This window comes from Prionailurus bengalensis, chromosome A1, assembly GCF_016509475.1.
Source record: "Prionailurus bengalensis isolate Pbe53 chromosome A1, Fcat_Pben_1.1_paternal_pri, whole genome shotgun sequence".
NCBI classification, from domain to species: Eukaryota; Metazoa; Chordata; class Mammalia; order Carnivora; family Felidae; genus Prionailurus; species Prionailurus bengalensis.
In genome coordinates this window covers 145,637,027-145,657,440 of record NC_057343.1, presented here as the reverse complement: position 1 = coordinate 145,657,440, position 20,414 = coordinate 145,637,027, and the positions used below count along the sequence as shown (strand labels likewise).

Sequence of the window (20,414 nt, the reverse complement as noted above, 5' to 3'; positions counted from 1 at the left end):
ACTGAAACAGACCAAGAGAAATTTATTATGAAGTGGCACTGTGTTACAGTACCCCCAGGTGACTGGCAGCCACAAATGCAAACCTCTGGAGACATAACTTTAAGCCCCGCTCTAAAGAATTCCCACAGATACAGATCCAAGGCGTATGAACTCCTAGTCAAAAATCCTGAAAAATAAAAATAAATAAGTCACCAAAATCTAGAGGAATCACCTTCTGAAGGTGCTTTGGGGAGGTGGGCCCCCTTTGAGGAGGCCCACAAAGACTACAATTACTGCATTTATCATATAAAGAATGTTGAAGTAAAAACGTTAATATATTTTAAAGAAATAGAATCAAAAGTATTATTCAGGGATTAAAAAAATTACCTAGAAGGTTTGACAAAGAAAGAGAATTTCTATACAAAAATATATATAATAATTTAAATTTAAAACTCAACGAATGAATTAAACAGCAGATAAGACAGTAACTGGAAGATAGATCTGAAGGAGTTACCTAGAATGCAGATTGATGGGCAAAGAATTGGGAAATATATGAAAGATTTGGAGACATAGAGAAAGGAGTAAGAAGTCTAACATGCATCTAATCAGAGTTCCAGAAAGAAAGGATAGAAGAATGGGAGAAAAATAGCATTTGAAGCAAATGACGTAGACATTTCATTCAGAGGTAACAAGAAAGTTTGGTATCCATATGAAAAGATGATGGACCACATTAATCAGGGAAATCCAAATTATAACCAACATAAGATATTTCACACCCACAAAACTGGAAAAATTTGAAGAGTCTACAGTATTGCTTAAGTGAAAATGCAAAGCAGTAGGAATTCTAGTAAACAACATACAAAAGTGTACATTGGTACACTTTGTTACCTAGAAAATTCTGTTGAAAGCAAGGACTATGAATGTGGAATAAATCAGCAAAATTAAGTTCATTCATTCATTCATTCATTCAATAAATATTTACTGAGTGCTCATATTAAGGAATTATATTAGAATTTAAAAAGAAAATCAGTTCTTGTCCAAAGGAGCTTTGGATCTAGCGGGTCAAAGATCACACAAAGAAAAATAAAAGTATAGTTATAAAAGAAAGATGCATGTGTGAGCTCATAAATGGGAATTAGCTATTAGGTCTGGAAGGCTTTCCTGAGGAAGTGTTGACTGAGATGAGCCAACATAGTGTTGAGGTGGAAAAGTTTTACTTTATAAGCTTCTTCTAGCTGGTCTGGGAATTAAATTGTCATGAGACAGATTAACAGGAGAAAATCAAACAAAAGTTTAATTACAGGATACTGCCTATATACATGGGAGAGATCCAGAAAAAAATGAGTAACTCATTGAAATGGCAAAGCCAAAGAAAAAAGATGATATTGGGGGTGGTGGGTCAGTTATGGGAGGTTACCGAGGAAAGCACAGTAAACAAGGATAAGGTTATTTTGTAGATTTAAATCATTGTCTTCTCTGGTAAGTTTCTAGATTTACAGTCATCCCCCTCTTTCTGGTACAGCAAGGGAAATATGCTTACAAATAGAGATTTTTCTTATACACATAAATGTCTCTTACCAAAGGGTAATTTCTACTGGGTTTTCAGAGCTTCTCTATGGTTTCTTAAAAATAATAAGCCTAAAAGAAGCAACATGCCAAAGAGGCATATCTTGAGGTGGCAAAATTTGCTCCCCTATAAAAATAGGGGATAAGAGATAAGTGGAAGAATGTGATAGTGCTGCTGATAGAGCAAACAATATGTGCAAATTCCCTGATGTTGAAGACAGTACTTAGTTATAGGACTGAAAAAAGGCCCTCATAGCTAGAACAAAGAGAGAGAGTGAAAGAGAATATGATGGGAGGAGAGTGGTAGTAGTCGCAATCAGACTCGCTGGGACTGGAGAAGTAGACAGACCAGACAAGGAAGGAAGGACTTCCCTAGCCAAGGGAAGGATTTGGGCTTTTATTTATTTTTCATTTAGTTTTAATGTTTTAATTATTTTTGAGACAGAGACAGAGTGTGAGTGGGGGAGGGACTGAGAGAGAAGGAGACACAGAATCTAAAGCAGGCTCTAAGCTCTGAGTTGTCAGCATAGAGCCCAATGTGGGGCCTAAATTCAGAGCCTTTGAGATCATGACCTAAGCTGAAGGCAGCCACTTAACCAACTGAGCCACCCAAGCGCCCCTGGGCTTTTGTACTAGGGTGTTTTTGGAAGTTTCTGACATGTTTTCAAGTAGGAGACTGAAATGATCAGTGAAATGAAGGGGGAAAAAATCAAAAGACCATCAATTAATTATAAATCTAAAAACTTCATGAGGAAATGCAGTTCAGGTCTTTGTAGCCACACTTCTCTGCTCACTTATGTGTGACTGTGCCAAGAATGGCCCCATTCCCAGTTCCCAACAGCTGCCTAATCTATGCTCTTGGGCTGCAAACTCAGCTCTGCCTCTGACAGGACAACCGGGATGGTCCCCCTGATTTGTAAATCCTCCCTCTACTTCCTCAACAAAGGCACACAAGATTTAGGCCTAGCTGATGATTCACTAGATGATGCAAGACGCATAATTGAATACATTTTACTGCTTTGCAGCCAGAGTAAATGATTTCTCCATTGTTGAGAGTAAAAACCAATTTGTCAGTAAATGAAGCAGATATGATTCGAAGGAAGCAGAAGGACACTGAGAAGTACAACTCATTGTGCCATTTCTGTTCGTGACTGCATTCATTGCAAAACAGTAACTATGGAGGCCACATTCCCATTCTGAAGTTTATACTAGAGCAAACTATTCCAGATTTTCTGTATCTTTGGCCCTTTATAGCTCAAAGTCCTTTCATTTTAACAACTTTATTGAGGTATAATTGATGCACCATAAATAATATTATGCATACATAATGCAGTTATAAATAACATAATAATTATTATAATTATAAATAATAACTGGTATACCCTAAATTCATATGCTCATATTTGAAGTATACAGTTTGTTTTGAGACGTGTACACCCATAAAACCATCACCACAATCAAGATAGTAACATACCATCAACCCCCAAATTTCTTTCTGACTTTCCCCACACTGATCTGCCCCTTCTCCACTCCAAACAACTCAAGTTTAAATTTAATCATTATTTTAATCAAAATTCCAATGAACTTGTATGATAGATTGGAATACAATCTCTAAAAGGGCCTTTCTAATCAGCTATCCAATTCCCTGGAATTCATGAAGGTCACTCTTTAGAATCAAACCTGTTTATTTCCTCGGGAGATTTAAGTCTTCAGGAATAATTTAATTTTTCTAAAATTCCCATGAGTTAAGGGTACAGCTAGGAAGGAAAAATAGTAGTCCCAGTTTGTGCAGTTAATTCCACCAATATTAATGTCTGCATCCCTCCTTCAGATCCCATTTGTGATGAAGAGGAAGGAATGGTTTCTACAGGTGGCACCGCTGTTCAGAGCATTGAACTTGTCCTCCCACCCCATGCAAACCATCATGGAAATACATTTGGTGGCCAAATTATGGCTTGGATGGAGAGTCTGGCTACTATTTCTGCAAGGTTCTTGGTTTTGACTTTTGGTGTGTGATGTTGTGTCCAGTGGGGAGAGATCAGAAAGGGTCTGAGTCCTGGTTATTGAGCTAGGAGAGAAGGAGAGGAGAGTGTTGCCATTTATTAAAATGAGAAAATAAGTCATTTATCTGTTTGCCTTAGGATTAATCTGTCCTTTTTTTTTTCATTTTTTAAGTTTATTTATTTTGAGAGAGAGACAGAGAGACAGAGAGACAGAGAGACAGCATGAGCAAAGAATGGGCAGAGAGAGGGAGGGAGAGAGAGAGAGAGAGAATGAAAGAGAGGGAATCCCAAGCGGGCTCTGCATGTGGAGCTGGGTGTGGGGCTCCAACTCAACAAACCACGAGATTATGACCTGAACTGAAACCAAGAGTCGGACACTTAACCTGCTGAGCCAATCAGGTGCCCCTAATCTGCCCTTTTGTTTAAAGGTGAATGTTTATGTTCTTGGCTCAAAAATAAAATGAAATGACAGTTCTAGTACTTTATTCTGAATTGTAAATGTTGATCTTGTAACACTGCAGCTTCTTGTAATGATAGTTATGACATGGTGGATGCAGAATAGAAATGGAAGACGACCTTTACACTTAAAAATACTCAAATTGCAAACTTTTTTAAAGACACTTTACAATTTGGTTTGACCTTTGAAGGTGCTGGTTAGAATCATTATGGCCAAAGGATTAACTGAAAAATAAGATAACAAAGAGAGGAACTTGAAAGAATACTTTTAAGTACTCCTCAGTTTCAAAAAAAAGTATTTTATTATTAATGGAACCATGTAGGCAGTTGAGCAGTTTTAAGGAACACTGTGTATTCGGAAAATGCATTTGAACAGGAATTGCCCTACTGACAATCTTATAACCATGGAACATTGTTAAGATTTTATTTTCCCAAAATGAAAAGAATTTTATGATGAGTATGTCTATAATTGTGACCATAGTTAGAAACCTGTAGTAATCCTTCCTATAAATTATGCGCAAATAAGAGAGCTTGTTTTTAAAATGAGATTGTCGTTCTCAATGGCAATAAAGAATTTGAACCTGTTCTTTTGTAAGGCTTACAATATAATTAACTGTGGCAGAATCTGTTCACATAGTGTTGGCACAATTCCTTTGAGTAATTGAATGACTACCGTGGGGATCTAAAATGTAGAAAATTACCAAAGTAACTTTCTGAGATTAAATATACTTTACAAAATTTCAAAATTTCACACACACACACACACAATTGTAAAATGTGTACCTTGTAGCCTTTCAGGCTTTGTGTAGCAATCTAGGTAATTTTCCAATAGAAAAAAATATGAGTCTTTTGATATGTGAGTGAATTCAGTTGAAGCTAAGAAACTAGTGTGAATAGCACTAGCTGGTAGTTCCTTCACTGTGCTCCGCTCCAACCTGAGAGTTACAACTTCCTGTGATTGTGGCCATGAGCTGTCAGGATGAATAGAACCCTCAAATGAGGACAGAAGACCTTGGTTTGTTTTTCAGAGGGACTGAGATAGGGAACAAAACAAGAGCATGACTGTCACCACAAGAGCAGAAGCACCAAGCATCTCAGTAAAGACCCTCCAGCTCGGGGACATAGTATTTCCCAAAACGTTTGCAGGGATTGTACAGACCCACTCTCAACTTATGTAATCTAGTTACTTATTTCATTCTTACAAGAGTTAAAAGATGTTTATTTAGAAAACACACTGAGGGGCTCCTGGGTAGCTCAGTCAGTTAAGTGTCCAACTTCGACTCGGGTCGTGAACTCACGGCTTGTGAGTTCAAGCTCCGAGTCGGGCTCTGTGCTGACAGCTCAGAGCCTGGAGCCTACTTCAGATTCTCTCTCCGTCTCTCTCTGTTCCTCTCCTGCTCTCTTGCTCTCTCTCTCTCTCTCTCTCTCTCTCTCTCAAAATATAAACAAACAATTAAAAAACATTTTAAAAAAAAAGAAGTATTGGGGCGCCTGGGTGGCGCAGTCGGTTAAGCGTCCGACTTCAGCCAGGTCACGATCTCGCGGTCCGGGAGTTCGAGCCCCGCGTCAGGCTCTGGGCTGATGGCTCAGAGCCTGGAGCCTGTTTCCGATTCTGTGTCTCCCTCTCTCTCTGCCCCTCCCCCGTTCATGCTCTGTCTCTCTCTGTCCCAAAAATAAATAAACGTTAAAAAAAAAAATTATAAAAAAAAAGAAGTATTTGCCCATTGCATTTGTTATGCAAATTAGCAGTTCATGAAAATACTTTGAAGAGTGACCTCTTTCTTCTCTCTCTCTTCCCTTTGTTTCATCAGCCGCCTCTGTAGGGCACACCCCCTTCTAAAGTCCGTGGACATGTTTAAGTTTCGGGGACCATCTGCTGTTGGAGATCGTCTTGTTTTCAATGCCATTGTCAACAATACATTTCAGACCTGGTAAAGCATTTTTAGTGCTCTTAGCCTGCTGTGGACAAATTCAAACTTGCAAATGAATAAATTTTCTTATTTCAGTGTAGAGGTAAGTGTAGGGACTACTTTAAAATAACCAAGTTCCTTGGGGCGCCTGGGTGGCGCAGTCGGTTAAGCGTCCAACCTCAGCCAGGTCACGATCTCGCGGTCCGTGAGTTCGAGCCCCGCGTCAGGCTCTGGGCTGATGGCTCGGAGCCTGGAGCCTGTTTCTGATTCTGTGTCTCCCTCTCTCTCTGCCCCTCCCCCGTTCATGCTCTGTCTCTCTCTGTCCCAAAAATAAAAAAAATAAAACGTTGAAAAAAAAATTAAAAAAATAAAATAAAATAAAAAAATAAAATAACCAAGTTCCTTCTAATTTTTTTTTTTTAACTTCACTCATCTTCAACATCTATAGACAACTCATTTTAACTCTGTTTTCTTCTTGGAACCTCTTTGCACTTAGTAAATTGTGATGGGTTGGTTTTTGTCTCATAATAAGGGTGACTCCCAGTTAGCCCAGTACCATCTTGGTGTGTACCTGTCATAATTATTACTCTTTTTTTCACTCTCAGAAGAGTACCAGTGACTTTATGGTCAGCTGACTCCTAATGAACCTTTTATTTATCACCATAAAGCCCGAACCACTTCCCAGTTATTTTTTTCTTGATACACAATGAAAAGATTTAATTGCCTTAAGTCTTTTAAAATGTGAAAAAGAGTATGTTTCCTATCCAATTTTAGTGTTTGATGCTTTTAAATATGGAACTGTTAGGTTTAGGGGAGAAAACTTGACTTTGGCACTATTAACTCCCCCATTCCCCATTATCAAAATATGTTCATGAAGGTATAGAAAGTCCTTCCTAACTGGCCTTTTTCCCACTTGGTGGGAAAGTGAAGTGGGAGTTCTCCCAGGGGCTTCTGCATCAGATTCATCACTCTGATGAAATGGATTTTAACAGTTGCATACATTTGCGATGACAAAAAGAAAAGCCCAGAGCCCTCATTCTTTTCCTCCCTCAGAAGCAGTGGTGGCTGCGTGGGCAGAGGAGGCCTGGCAGGGTCTCGTTCTCTGCCCACAGCTCTGTGTCGCCCTCTGCAGTGTTGAAGTGGGAGTGCGCGTGGAAGCCTTTGACTGTCAGGAGTGGTCTAAGGGCCAAGGCCGTCACATCAACAGTGCTTTTCTCATTTATAATGCTGTCAATGATAAGGAAGAAATGGTCACATTTCCCAGAGTCAAACCCATATCAAAGGTCAGTTATCAGCACGTGAGTTCATTAATCAGACCACTTATTCTGGGGGAAGTGGTGGGTTGCAGAGCTCTACCCAGAATCTCCCCACACCAGCAACAACTTCCAAGGCTATTCCTCTTTAGATTTTTTTTCTTTTTTACATTACAAAGTAAGATGGACTTTTTCTCCCCCTGCCCACCCCCGATCACTCTCATCATTTGTTAGAATGATAGAGGCCCTGGAGACCTCACTTCTGTTCTGCTATGTGCTGCTGTGGGAAGAACATCATCTTCCGTGTCCTATTTCTGACTCTCTTCTCCCACTTCTTTACTCCAGCTCTCCATGGTTCTCTACATGCAATGGAACTGTATCTTCTCCCTATCTGAGAGGGGCTTGCTGCCCACCCTCACCTTTTCTAAAAACTGTATAGTGAGATAGATGTATAATTCTGATAACAGAAATGATAACAGTCACCACTTTAAAAAAGGGGGAAAAAAACGGGCTGCAAAGGTTGTCTTTATCCATGCACTTGCCCTTTGTGGGTGTTGAGTATAGTTCACACAGAGACACCATGTGTATTCCAACTAGCCCCTTCAACTGAATTCAGAGAGAGACACTTAAGGATTGTACCATTAAATTAGAAATGTATTGATTATAATTTGTTTTTTATTAAAGGATGATTTTAGACGGTATCGTGGAGCTATTGCACGCAAGAGAATTCGCCTAGGCAGGTAAGGGATGTGGGCATAAGGATTTGAGGCTATATTCTCTTATCTAACAAATTATACAGCAAAGGGCCCCTCTCTAGGTGTCAGTTCCCACATAATGTAACATGAGACGGTCTGATATTTTCTGACTGGAGGCTAACTGTGACAGATTTTTTTTTTTCTTGATTGTTCCACTAGTAAAAGTAGCTTTTAAAACTGCTGATTTCAGTTCAAGAAAGTGTCATGGTGACTGTTGTGTGCCAAATGCAGGGAAGAAAACTTTATTATTATAACATTATTATAACATGTTAAGTAACATTTTAATTTTTTTCCAGAAAATATGTTACTTCCCACAAAGAAGAAGTGCCAGTTTGTGTACAATGGGACATAAGCAACCAGGTAACCGTTTTATGATTTGGAGCTTTTCGTGTAAAAAGGGAAAATGGTATCATTATAAACATGAAAGTTCCCATGTTTAACTGCTTCAGGTTGTGCCTATACAAGTTAGATGAAAAGGTAAATTATATCAACCAATCATCTCAAAATAAAACCAAACTATTAGTAAGTGGTTACCAACTAGTAGTTTCCGTGCCCTGTCTGAATTACATGTACAGTTTCCAAACTACAGACTCAGAATGATCTGCCATCAAATGCATTCAAGCAGCATGACACTGAGATACGGTGTCTCTCCATAATTTGTGCTGAAAAGACATGCCTTCCGGCTTGCATTTTTATAACACAACAACAAAGTATTAGTCATTTTAAAGTTTTTGCCCATAAATTATAAAAGGAGATCCAAGTTTACTGATTACATGTTGATTATAAGTCATACTGAAAGGTTATGTTGTCTTTGCTCAGGACACCAATTAAAATGATACTAATTTGCTAAGCATGCAGGCCTCATTTTATTTTGTCTGAATTCTGAATTAAGTGTTTGAGACAAATTATGTTACTGACAGCTTGGTTCTGAGCTTAGCATTATCACTTTGGCTCTAACAGTTCCCGTTTCCTAAGCAGAAACTGTTTGATCACATATCTGTGGACCGAACTCTCAACTTTTACGATATTTGTGTTTTAGGTATCCCTGAGTAATGCCAATGTGGAGGCTCTCAAAAATCTGGCAGCCAAGAGTGGCTGGGAGGTTACCAGTGCTGTGGAAAAGGTAGGAGGCATCCAGGTCTATGTACAACCTGCTGTCCATCACAAATGAAAGTTGTCATGCTGCTGGTGGTGGTTCTGCTTCTACTGCTGCTTTTAAGAAGGTAAAAAGTCTTTCTGGGGAGCTATTTCTAAGAGGCAGGTATCTTTCCAGGGCTGAATCTACCGCTCCGTGCCGGTTGATTTGTGGTCCTCCAGGCTGCCCCACACATTCCTGCCTCTGAACTTCGTTGTCATATTCCACTCCTCTCTCTTTCTCCTCTCCATCTGCCTCAGTCCAACCTGGTCTTCAAGACCAGGACAAATGCTTTCTGCACAAAGCCAATTCCTATCATCCTGACTGAAGGAACTTCCCTGGAGGAACCCCCTTAGCAATTACTTTTTCAAAATTAATTTGTCAATAAATTATGCCCTGTCTTGTGACAGTGCTTCCACTGCTTCGTTGAATTGATGTTGATGTCTTACATAGTAATTTAACTTTTTACACATGGCCTTTTTCCCTAACAAGATTATGAACTTTTGAAGAAAGAAGCCTTGTCTTGACTTCTTTGTGTCTTTCTTAGCACCTTTTATACTATTTTGCAGGTCATCAAATTTAAGTAAACATATATAATTTGGATTCTAATTTTATCTCATTTCAGAAGTGGTTAGGAGACCCTTTGAAGCTGATGCCCACAACTAGACTAGACTGTAAGGTCTCTGTGGGCATTTAGCTCACCGCTGTAGATGGTCCCAGAACATAGCAGTGCCGGGCACTCAGGACGGGCTCAGTAATGCCAGTTCTTTGTGCTCATATTTCAGTGTGTACTGTTGTTCAGCATCAGTGAAGCAGCAGCACCTACCAGAGGGGTGACCATATTCCTGGTTGTCCATCATAATTGGTGATTGTTCCATCATCATCTGATGTCATACATATTGATAATGCCTCAGTGCCCAGTTTGGGCAATAAATTATATGGTCACTTACCCTAAAATTGAAGGAAGCTGAGATGCTACTTTACTGATTGTTTTCACCTTGACCTTTTGTCAGTGTTTTGTTCTGGTTTGTTGGCTTTTAGTGTGTTTTTATCTTTTCTTCTGAATCCTATCAGGGTCTCTCTTACCCTGTTTGGATCCAGTTAGGTTTCCATGTATACCAAATTCAGTGATGCAGAAACACAGGTTAAACGTAATAAAATGATCTTCTTCTCTTTATCCCACATAAAAGATGCTTCAAGGCTTTGTTTTCTTTTACTAACATGCAGTCTGTTTCTTGCATCATTGCTGGCATCTAAGCAGTGTTGGAAAGGGCAGACTTGTGTCTGGAATGAAGGAAGAGCGCACATTTTGTGAAATCATATAATATATAAAAACTTAAGTTCTTTGGGAGTTTGGGGCCAGAAATAAATCTAAAGTAATAAATGGTGTATTGGCTCATATCTAAGGAGAGCCACCAATAATTAATTCTTAATTTTTGTGTGGATACTTTAGAAGATATTATATAATTAAAGCAACATTCTTATGTCATTTCTGTTGAATTTGAAGCCCTCCAATTCTTTAGATTGTATTTATGATAAAAATTTGATTTTTTTTTCCTTTCTGAGTTACCCTCCTCTTCTCTCCTACTTTTTAAAGTGTTTGTATCCTTTTAATTTTAAAATACAGCTCTCTTACTTTTTTCTGTCACCTTTTAGTTGAATAATTCTTCCAATTATGTGTTAGGAGTCATATTTATTTCAGGGCTTAAAGTCTATACTTATTTTTGATACAAATTAGTTAAATGGAAAAAGTAAGATTTTTGATATCTGTAATTGGGCAGTACTTATTCTTTAACTCATATTTCATTTTTATGTATGATCATGGAATTAATCATAGTATAGTAATACAAGGAGCAAAATGTGTACTCTCACCTGAAAGGAGCTTGTAGTTGTAGTCTATTTGGGTAACATCACACATACACAAGGAACAGCTGAAGAGTAACTTTAAGGTGGTTTATAAACAAGTGAGAGATTATAATATTTAAATCATAAAGGTCAGCTCTTAGGCACTTCAACAAAGTAAAGCAAGACAGTTATTTACAGAGGACTTTGGAGAGGGGGTAATTCTTTTCTCCTTGAAGATAGTGTAAGTAGATTGCTGGAGGGTGAAGGGGGCTCTCTAGGCAATGAGGAGTATGATTCCAGTCGTCGTGGTAGAAATCAGCATGGGTAGGAGACTGACCTGACGGGAGTAGCCTTTTATTTAGGGGGCAGCTGAGAGTGTACTGGAAAGGCTGTGATGAAAGCCAGAATGGCAAGGACTACTTGGCAACCTTTACACAGAACAAAGCCAAGTACAGGAAACAGACCAGAGGAGCTATTCTGACTGAATCTGGGGAGAGTCCAGGTCTCACAGCTCCCCCTGACCAGTTCTCCTCCCCTTTGCCCCTGGGGGTTCCCAGGGAAGGTCAGGTCACTTCCTCTCACCACAGAGGCCTCTGTAAAAACCAGTTTTGTTCTCCTTTCCACAATGTTGTCTCCATAGCATATTGGTCAACAGATAGTATAAAATTCTAAAATTATACTCTTTCCTCTTGTGTTGTTTGTATAAGATATCCAAATCCATTAAGCGGAATCTTATTAGAATGAAAAAGCAGTATCATTATAAAATGTTAGCAATTTTGAGCTTATTTACTTTCAGCTTTGTTTCATAGAATAAAATTTGCCAGACGTCAAGTGATAAAATGTTTGAGTTGGTTCCAGATGGAATTTAACCTGTACTCTTCTGAGCATGAAAGAGAACATGTTTTCTTGAAGAGTTGGTCTTAGAGAATTTTTTCACTAAGCAGAAGTTGGCTTTTCTAAAATACTAGGGTTTAAAGAGATCAACACCAACAGCTGCCTTTACTCGTCTGCTCTGTCTACATCAGTGTCATGGGTTCCCACAGCACAGCAGTGAGCAGGACTTCCTGCTCCCTTCATCTTCTGGGAGAAGGATCAAATATCATTCCCTCCTCTGATAATGTACTAAGCACTGGATAAGCGTAGCAAGCTGTGTGAGGCAGTTTCATGGTGGCTATTCAGCTTGGTGTTTGCCTTGGCTCCAGGATAGAAAGCAGCAGTATGTGTCTGTGACCTGGGGAGCAGCTTCCTGAAAAAGTACTGTGATCATTTTCTAGGGCTCCTGTAACAGTACCACAGAATGGGTGGCCTAAACAACAGAAATGTATTGTCTCGCAGTTATGGAAGCTGGAAGTTTGAGTTCAAGGTGCTGGCAGGATTAATTCCTTCTGAAGAAGTGAGAAAGAATCTGTTCCACGCCTCTCTTGTAGCTTCTGGTGGTTTGCTGGCAATCTTTGGTGTTCCTTGGCTTGTAAATGTGTCACCTGATTTCTGCCTTCATCTTCATATGGCGTTCTCCCAGTGTGCATATCTGCATCCAAAATTCCCCTTTTTATAAGAACATCAGTCATTATTGGATTAGGGGCCATCCTACTGCAGTATAACCTCATCTTAACTAATTATATCTGCAATGACCCTGTTTCCAAATAAGGTCACATTCTAAAGTACTGGGAGAATTTTAACATATGAATTTGAGGAGACACAATTCAACCCTTGGCAAGTGCTTAGCCCAATATTACATCCTTTTCCATACTGCTTCCATCAGTGTAGACTATGGCTGCCCCAAAGTCTGATTCTGACAGAAGGTGAGGAACTTACCCTGGCCACCTACCCTTGCCCCCTCTGAGACTATAGAACCCAGAAACCTGGCTTAGAGCCACATGGCCACCAAGTTTTGGTAAGATAACTTCCTTCTGGATTTACACCAGGGAACCTCCTTTTACTTCCTCTGTATGGGGAGCGAAGTTAGGCATGGCCATTTTGGGGTGAGTCTCAGCCCCCCACTGGAACTGCATTCGTGGCTTTCTGTTTCACGTGTCTATGGCCCAGGCCATGTCCTCCTCTGTGGGCTTGATTTAAAGATGGTCTTTGCACAAAGGTTAACTAACTGGAGAGTTAACATGTGTAAACAAATTGATACTCCCTTTCTTTCTAATCTGCTTTTAGTCTGTTTCTTACTTCTTCATTCTCTTGAAGATATTTATGTTTAAATAAAGGTTTTCTCCCTCACAGCCTGACTTGTCCATCTGCTTGATTCTTGCAGTGAAGTCTTAACCCTCTGTTTGTTTGTCTTCTCACAGCTTGTTGCCATGGGGATGATTATAAGATGGCACATTTCAACACCAACTTCAAAGCACCCTGAAAGAGATGGAGAAAATGGGCAGGACAGAAATGTGCTCTTAGCTGAGCACATATCTCTGATTATTATCGAAAGTGCAATGGCAGGAGAGTTTGGAGTAATAGGGGATATGTATTGTTTTAAGTATGTGTCAAATGGCTCCCCAAGACAGGCCTCCTCTTATCTAAGGCATAACAACGTTAGAAACCCAGGAATTGGCTCTCAGGAGGATGAGCCCTTGTGATTCACAATTGAAAGAATGCTTTGTGCTGAAGAAGCATGGTGCTTTCAACCCTTTGCAAGGTTGAGTTGGTTCTAGAAGTGGTGGCTTACTTTCTGGGACCCGTTGGCATGCCTGACAACCTGGGAAAGTGTCTAAGATGTCTGAAGGGAGATGAAACACTGAGTTGCCTATCAGCCTGGTGATATTTTCTGTCGTTATTTGAGTCAGGGAAATAAAGAGATAAAAAGAGAAATGCTTACATTCTTTATTTTTCTAGAGAAGACTGTGGCACAATAATTAACCTGTCACATATTGTTTAGAGGGCACAGAGGATATCACCGTGGTCCAAGCTCCAGACATCCAAGTATTTGAAGGGAAATTGCCATCATTTGGCTTCATTGTTATTCAGGTGCCAAGATGCCTTAGCCAGCACAATCAGCCTGTGACTGTGTGTGGTGTTTAAAGTGAAAACATCCATTTTTATTTTGTAATTTATTTTTCTTGTTATTATATTTTAGATAAAAATATATACCCTGGAAGAGCATGACCTTTTATCTGTTTGCGTTGAAAAGCATGTGGAAAGACCAGCACACTTGACTTACCATCTCCTGTCTGACTTTACCAAGAGACCTTTGTGGGACCCTCATTTCGTGTAAGAATACATTTAAAGTATTTTCTTAAGCAACTCTGACTTCATGTAAAAGATGACCTCCATGTTGCAGTCCATCTCCATTGCCCAGCGTATGACCCATTGCTTATTAATTAAAGAGTATGTTTTAAAACTTGCCCTGCACAGAAAACTGCATCAAGTGCTACTGAGAGACGTAAAAACAAAAATTTTCTTAATACTTCGTTTAGCATTTATATTGAGTTAATGTGCTTTACCCACATCTGTTGTACTCCTCCCAAAAAACTCTTCAAGTTTGATATTATTCCCACTCAACGAGAGAGGTTCTGAGACTTGCCAAGATTGCACAGGCAGGAAAGCAACAGAACCCAAATTGGAACCCAGATCCATCAGGCTTTGAATTCCACACGCTTGCACACAGCTTCAGTGTACTTGAGAAAGTGATTACCTAATTGTCTTCCCACTTTCCACTCTGGATATTTAATTAGCGGTTCCTTCTTTTTCTGTGAAGCAGCACTCCCTGGTGAGAAGCTGAGACGAAGCTGTGTGAGTAACTGAAGTCAAAGGCATTCCTGCCAGCTTTTCCTGTCTGATCAGGGCCCACTGTCAGCCTCAGTCTCTTCCTTCTGTTACTTTCTGTCTCCTGCATCCCAATCCGGCCTCTTCCATTCTTGCTCCTTTCCTGGATTGCAAGGCACCTGCACTGACTGGGTCTGATTACACTCAGGCCACACCCCCTCCTCCAAGAAGTTCCAGTTCCGGGGCGCCTGGGTGGCGCAGTCGGTTAAGCGTCCGACTTCAGCCAGGTCATGATCTCGCGGTCCGTGAGTTCGAGCCCCGCGTCAGGCTCTGGGCTGATGGCTCGGAGCCTGGAGCCTGTTTCCGATTCTGTGTCTCCCTCTCTCTCTGCCCCTCCCCCGTTCATGCTCTGTCTCTCTCTGTCCCAAAAATAAATTAAAAAAAAAACGTTGAAAAAAAAATTAAAAAAAAAAAAAAAAAAAAAAAAAAAAAGAAGTTCCAGCTCCTGGGGCTACATACAGCACTCTAGGGCCTCACTGGGCATCTTGCTGAAAGGGAAGGATTGGTGAGATGGGCTTCCTATTTATTAAACGTTACTATTTACTTCCTAATCTTGATGAAGTAGAAGCTCATTTTTAAAATGACTAAACCTTGGGGGCACTGGGGTGGCTCAGTCAGCTAAGCATCTGACTTTGGCTCAGGTCATGATTTCAGGGTTCATGAGTTCGAGCCCCACATCAAGCTCTCTGCTCTCAGCACAGAGCCTGCTTTGGATCCTCTGTTCCCTTCTCTTTCTGCCCCTCCCCCACTTGTTCTCTCTCTCTCTCTCTCTCTCTCTCTCTCTCTCTCTCTCAAAAACAAAGAAGACATTTAAAAATAAAATAAAATGGCTAAACCTAGGACACCTGGATGGCTCAGTCGGTTAAATGTCCAGCTCTTGATCTTGGCTCAGGTCATGATCTCATGATTCTTGGGTTCAAGCCCCACATTGGGCTCTGCACTGACAGCATGGAACCTGCTTGGGATTCTCTCTCTCTCTTTCTCTCTCTCTGCTCCTCCCCTGCTTGCTCTCTCGCTCCCAAAAATAAATTAAACTTTAGGGGCGCCTGGGTGGCGCAGTCGGTTGAGTGTCCGACTTCAGCCAGGTCACGATCTCGCGGTCCGTGAGTTCGAGCCCCGCGTCGGGCTCTGGGCTGATGGCTCAGAGCCTGGAGCCTGTTTCCGATTCTGTGTCTCCCTCTCTCTGCCCCTCCCCCGTTCATGCTCTGTCTCTCTCTGTCCCAAAAATAAATAAACGTTGAAAAAAAAATAAATAAAATAAAATAAAATAAAATAAAATAAAATAAAATGCCTAAACCTGATTATGATTAATACCATGTAAGAGGCAATGTAGTATCACTAAAGTGAAACACCTTTGGGGTCATGTGTTACATTTGCATAGATGCCAGAATAATACTTCATGGTTAATGCTATCATGATAAAACATTCTGAGAGAAGAGGAAATATTTCATGATTTTCTTGCATCAATATTTGTAGATATTCTGTAGGTACAAAGCTTTTATCAAGAACAATGCCTAAATTTTGGTGTTACTATTTCCTATGTCACCTGACATTCCAGCCAAACTGAACTTGAATGAAGGGAGGAATGAATGAATGAATGCTTACTTGTCTTGTGTACCTACTGTGATTCAGGCCAGGTGTTTTCATTTAATCCTCACAATAACCCCATAGGTATGGGGTTTTAATTTTACAAATGAAAAAAAACAAAGTGACTTACCTAACATAACATTGATATGAAGTGTGTGTATGGGATTCAAAGACAAAGATGTTTGGCTCTGAACTTAGTACTCCTTCCTGTGTACCATATTCATTTACCTGAGTCCTTCCTTGACATCCAAACAATTCACTAGTCTTCAAATATTGTTACCTGATTCTAGAGAAAAATTATTTTGTGTTAAACAACCATAAATGCTATTCTCTGAAGTGTTGAGGGCAGTGACTGGGCACCCACCAGTCTCTCCATCACACGCATAATTATTCCTGCTGACCAAACAGCTTTCTAAAGATAGACTTTGAGAAATAATGCTGGCTTTGGCAGGATAGTTATGTGAGCAGAAGAGTGAATGTGGACCTCAGTAATGAAGTTTTACAAATAAACAAAAGAAGCGAATGCCTTATTCAAGCAGGTAGAAAAGTGTGGCCTTTCTTTCACTGTTGTATTTACGTAGGTCCTGTGAAGTCATAAACTGGGTGAGTGAAGGTGATCAGATATATTATATCACTTGTCCTATAGTGAATGGTGACAAACCCAAAGACTTGGTAGTACTTGTATCACGAAGAAGGCCTCTCAAAGATGGGTGAGTATATGCAATTCAAGTGCCGTATTGTTTTATAGAAGAGGGTAAAATGAAAAAGTTGATAAGAAGGCAATATAGGCATTTCTGATCTTGAATGATGTGCATCTGAATTTTTTCTAGATGGACCTTTAGTTATCATTTAAAACCATCACCTATTAAATGCTGCCTGTGTGCAAGATTCCTAAAGCAGTTCCTTTCCTTTTGCTGTATGCACATATAAAATTGGTATTTAGCAAACCTTGGGAACCTTCCAGTATCAGTAAGAATGCAATGTGACTTCCAAATAAAACATTAGGAATAGGTTTAGAATTTAGAAAGGCTCAATTGTGCTAGACATCCAAAATGTCTGGCTGCTAGGTAGGGCTGTTGATCGGAGTGTTTGTCCATGACTTCTCTGTGGGCATTGGGCTTTTCATGGCACAATGTCTGTGTTCTAAAGAGAAGTGTCCTAAGAGTCAGTGTTCAAATAAATAAGAAGAGGAAGCTTCCAGGACAGTTAAAGTCTACACCTGGAACTGGCCAGAATGATTTCCAATGTGAAAGCTGGCCTATAAGAATAATCGAACATGTGTGAATATTATTAATGCACACGGATGTTCAGTATAGTACCATTTATTATGGAAAAAGAAATGGACATAAACTGAGGGTCCATCTTATAAATTATGGTAGAGCCATATTGCAGAGTACTATGCCATCATTTTTTTAAATGTTTATTTTTGAGAGACCAGAGCACGAGTGGGGGAGGGGCAGAGAGGGAGACAGAGGAGCCCAGGGGTAGAGAGAGAGGGAGACAGGGTATCCAAAACAGGCTGCAGACTCTGAGCTGTCAGCACAGAGTGCAATGCAGGGCTGGAACTCTGGAAGGGCGAGTTCATGACCTGAGCCAAAGTCGCTTGTTCAACCAACGGAGCCACCCAGGCATCCTGCCATCATTAAAAAAGATAAAGTAGCTATAGAGGTGCTGATACAGAAATACCTCCGAAGATTTATTGTTAGGTGAAAAATCAAACTATAGACCGATATTTATTAAATGATAATATTTATGCAAAAATCTATATTTGCATTTGGTTACATCAATGTTATATATTTATAAAAAGGTCCGGAAGGCTACAGAGCAAAATATTAACAGTGGTCATCTTCAGGATGAGAATGGACTGTGGCTAGGGTGGACTGAGGAAGACTGTTTTCTAGTCTATAAGGTTCTCTGTTGTGTGAAGTTTCTTTAAATCAGTGGGTTTTGTTTTGTTTTGTTTTGTTTTGTTTTGTTTTGTTTTTTAATTAAAAAAGGAGAAGAGCCTGAAATTACAACTCATTAGGGCATACATAATAAAGCACGCTTGGAAGTTGATTCCACTTTGTAGAGTTACGCAAAGTATTAAGTAATTCTTACACAGGCAGAAAACACCTGTGGCCCTTATTACCTTTCCTACACTTGAATGTAGTCTACTTGAATGTAGATCCCTCATCTAGAAGATCTGGGTCTCTATAGTTTCACTTTTACCTACGTAAATAAGGTTAGTTAACTCTAGAAATTTATTTTCTAACAATTGTTTTAATCTCTCACAATAACTTAGAAAACATCCTTTCATTTTTCAGTAGCACTTACACGGTAGCAGTGAAATCGGTTCTTCTGCCTTCAGTCCCCCCTTGTCCACACTACATCAGAAGTGAAATCATATGTGCTGGATTTCTCATCCGTGCTATTGACAGCAGCTCCTGTACCGTAAGTTTGATGGAACATCTGCACATGAATTTGCTACTGCAGATACAGAGAGAAGTCTTTTACCCACATTCCCTAATTAATTGAAATTCTGTCATGTGTCCACATCAGGGGAATCCTGAGGTCATCCTTGTAGATCATTCCAGAAAGTCCCCAGAAGATTAGGGTCATAGCCTTCCCTATACCAACAAGATTCAGATCCCTGCTGAAAGAAGCTCCAAGTCAATAAATAATTAAAATAATGTATTTTCTTTTTGAAACAGGTATCATACTTCAACCAGATTTCTGCTAGCATCTCTCCTTACTTTGCTGGAAATCTTGGTGGCTGGTCAAAATCCATAGAAGAGACAGCAGCCTCTTGTATAAAATTCATAGAGAATGCTACTGATGGTGGGTTGATAAACACATTTTAAATGGTAAACTGTCACTTACTTCCAGTTTTATTTACCACTCTCAATTCCACGTACCCTTAGCCCTGACACTTTGGCAAGCTTTGGGGCCACAAAGTAATTTAATATTGGCTGAAGCAAAATGCAGTTAGGAAGGGGTTAAAAAATAAAATTCATCTCAGGTCAAACACCAGTGATTTGGATAGCATTATTTAAAGAGCTTTAAAACTGTTTTATATTGTCTGTGGCTCTGCTTCCTTCCAGGGACACAGGCAGTGGAAATTGCCCATATTCAATTTTGTGTGTCCTGTAAAATGGTACAAATATGGTTTAAAATGATCATAAGCATGTTTAGGCTACGGAGATGAAACGTGTTCTGTTTAAAATTGTACAAAATTTTACAAAATAAAAAATGATAAGTTGGCTAGGTGATTAATAGTGTGGGATTGTTCCATATATGGCGGATATCTGTATGTCAGGAGCAACTGACAAGATGTATTACATAGTTTAGAGCTTTAAATTAGGAAGACATTAAAACATAATGGAATCCAATCAATTTTAGTAATAGAAACTACTTTACTAGTGTCATTTAACATATATTCAAGGTGGCTGGCCAATTTAGTATCTATTGCTATATATACACACAGAAAAGTACCTGCACAATGTGATGTCTCAGAGAAAGAATATTAACTGAGCTCTTCTTTCATTACCATTACATTAGCACTTTATTTCCTAGACTTCAGCATTCATTACTCTACTCTGTGATTTGTCTTAACCCGTAAGACAAACCAGCATATGTCAAGTTAGCCTCCTCTACAAGACAGCATTTAAAAGTTGAAGGACTTCTCCATTAGAGTTTAGAGCACTTAAGAGGTTAGGTACATCCTGCTGTATGTCAGATCTCTACCTCTGCTTCCCCAGCCTACCCGCTTCCCCAACCCATCCACTCACCCAGCCTAGGTCTGGTTGTTAATTAGTTTTATTCCGTGTCACAGGTTTTCATTTACATAAACTTTGGACTGTGCTCCAATTTTATGAATTAACACTTACATACATTAAGGGTGAATATGTAGATTTAAATGCCTATACATTTCAGAAGCAGAAAAAATTTTTAGAATATTTTTAGATTTTAAAAAGCAAAAAAATTAGCTATAATGGAGTTACTTAACTAAAATTTTGTATGGTAAAATTTCACACCTCTCCTACAATTGAGACACTTCCAACCTCTGCCTGTCGTAGGTCTTTGAATTTATATTGTTTTGAAAATTACTGCAGTAATGACTTGAGGTATTGGTGGAACATCCAAGTAGGAACTGTAATTGAGGATATTAGGGCCAGATG

General features: G+C 39.6%; 1 protein-coding gene across 5 annotated transcripts in view; it reads left to right on the top strand.

Annotated features, from left to right (window-relative positions):
- Nucleotides 1-20,414, top strand: part of ACOT12 (acyl-CoA thioesterase 12) — a 55,517-nt gene that overhangs the window by 31,000 nt on the left and 4,103 nt on the right. For 2 of the 5 annotated variants that reach the window (XM_043593143.1, XM_043593162.1), the window contains exons 6-15: nucleotides 3,377-3,533; nucleotides 5,816-5,935; nucleotides 7,047-7,197; nucleotides 7,852-7,907; nucleotides 8,219-8,282; nucleotides 8,962-9,045; nucleotides 13,979-14,112; nucleotides 16,836-16,964; nucleotides 18,561-18,687; nucleotides 18,948-19,505. In XM_043593143.1, coding sequence (XP_043449078.1) covers nucleotides 3,377-3,533; nucleotides 5,816-5,935; nucleotides 7,047-7,197; nucleotides 7,852-7,907; nucleotides 8,219-8,282; nucleotides 8,962-9,045; nucleotides 13,979-14,112; nucleotides 16,836-16,964; nucleotides 18,561-18,687; nucleotides 18,948-19,097 — 1,172 coding nt within the window. In that variant the 3' untranslated portion in view covers nucleotides 19,098-19,505. Of the gene's footprint in view, nucleotides 1-3,376; nucleotides 3,534-5,815; nucleotides 5,936-7,046; nucleotides 7,198-7,851; nucleotides 7,908-8,218; nucleotides 8,283-8,961; nucleotides 9,046-13,978; nucleotides 14,113-16,835; nucleotides 16,965-18,560; nucleotides 18,688-18,947; nucleotides 19,506-20,414 lie in introns of those variants that run through there. The other 3 variants (XM_043593153.1, XM_043593148.1, XM_043593159.1) reach the window with 3 other exon arrangements.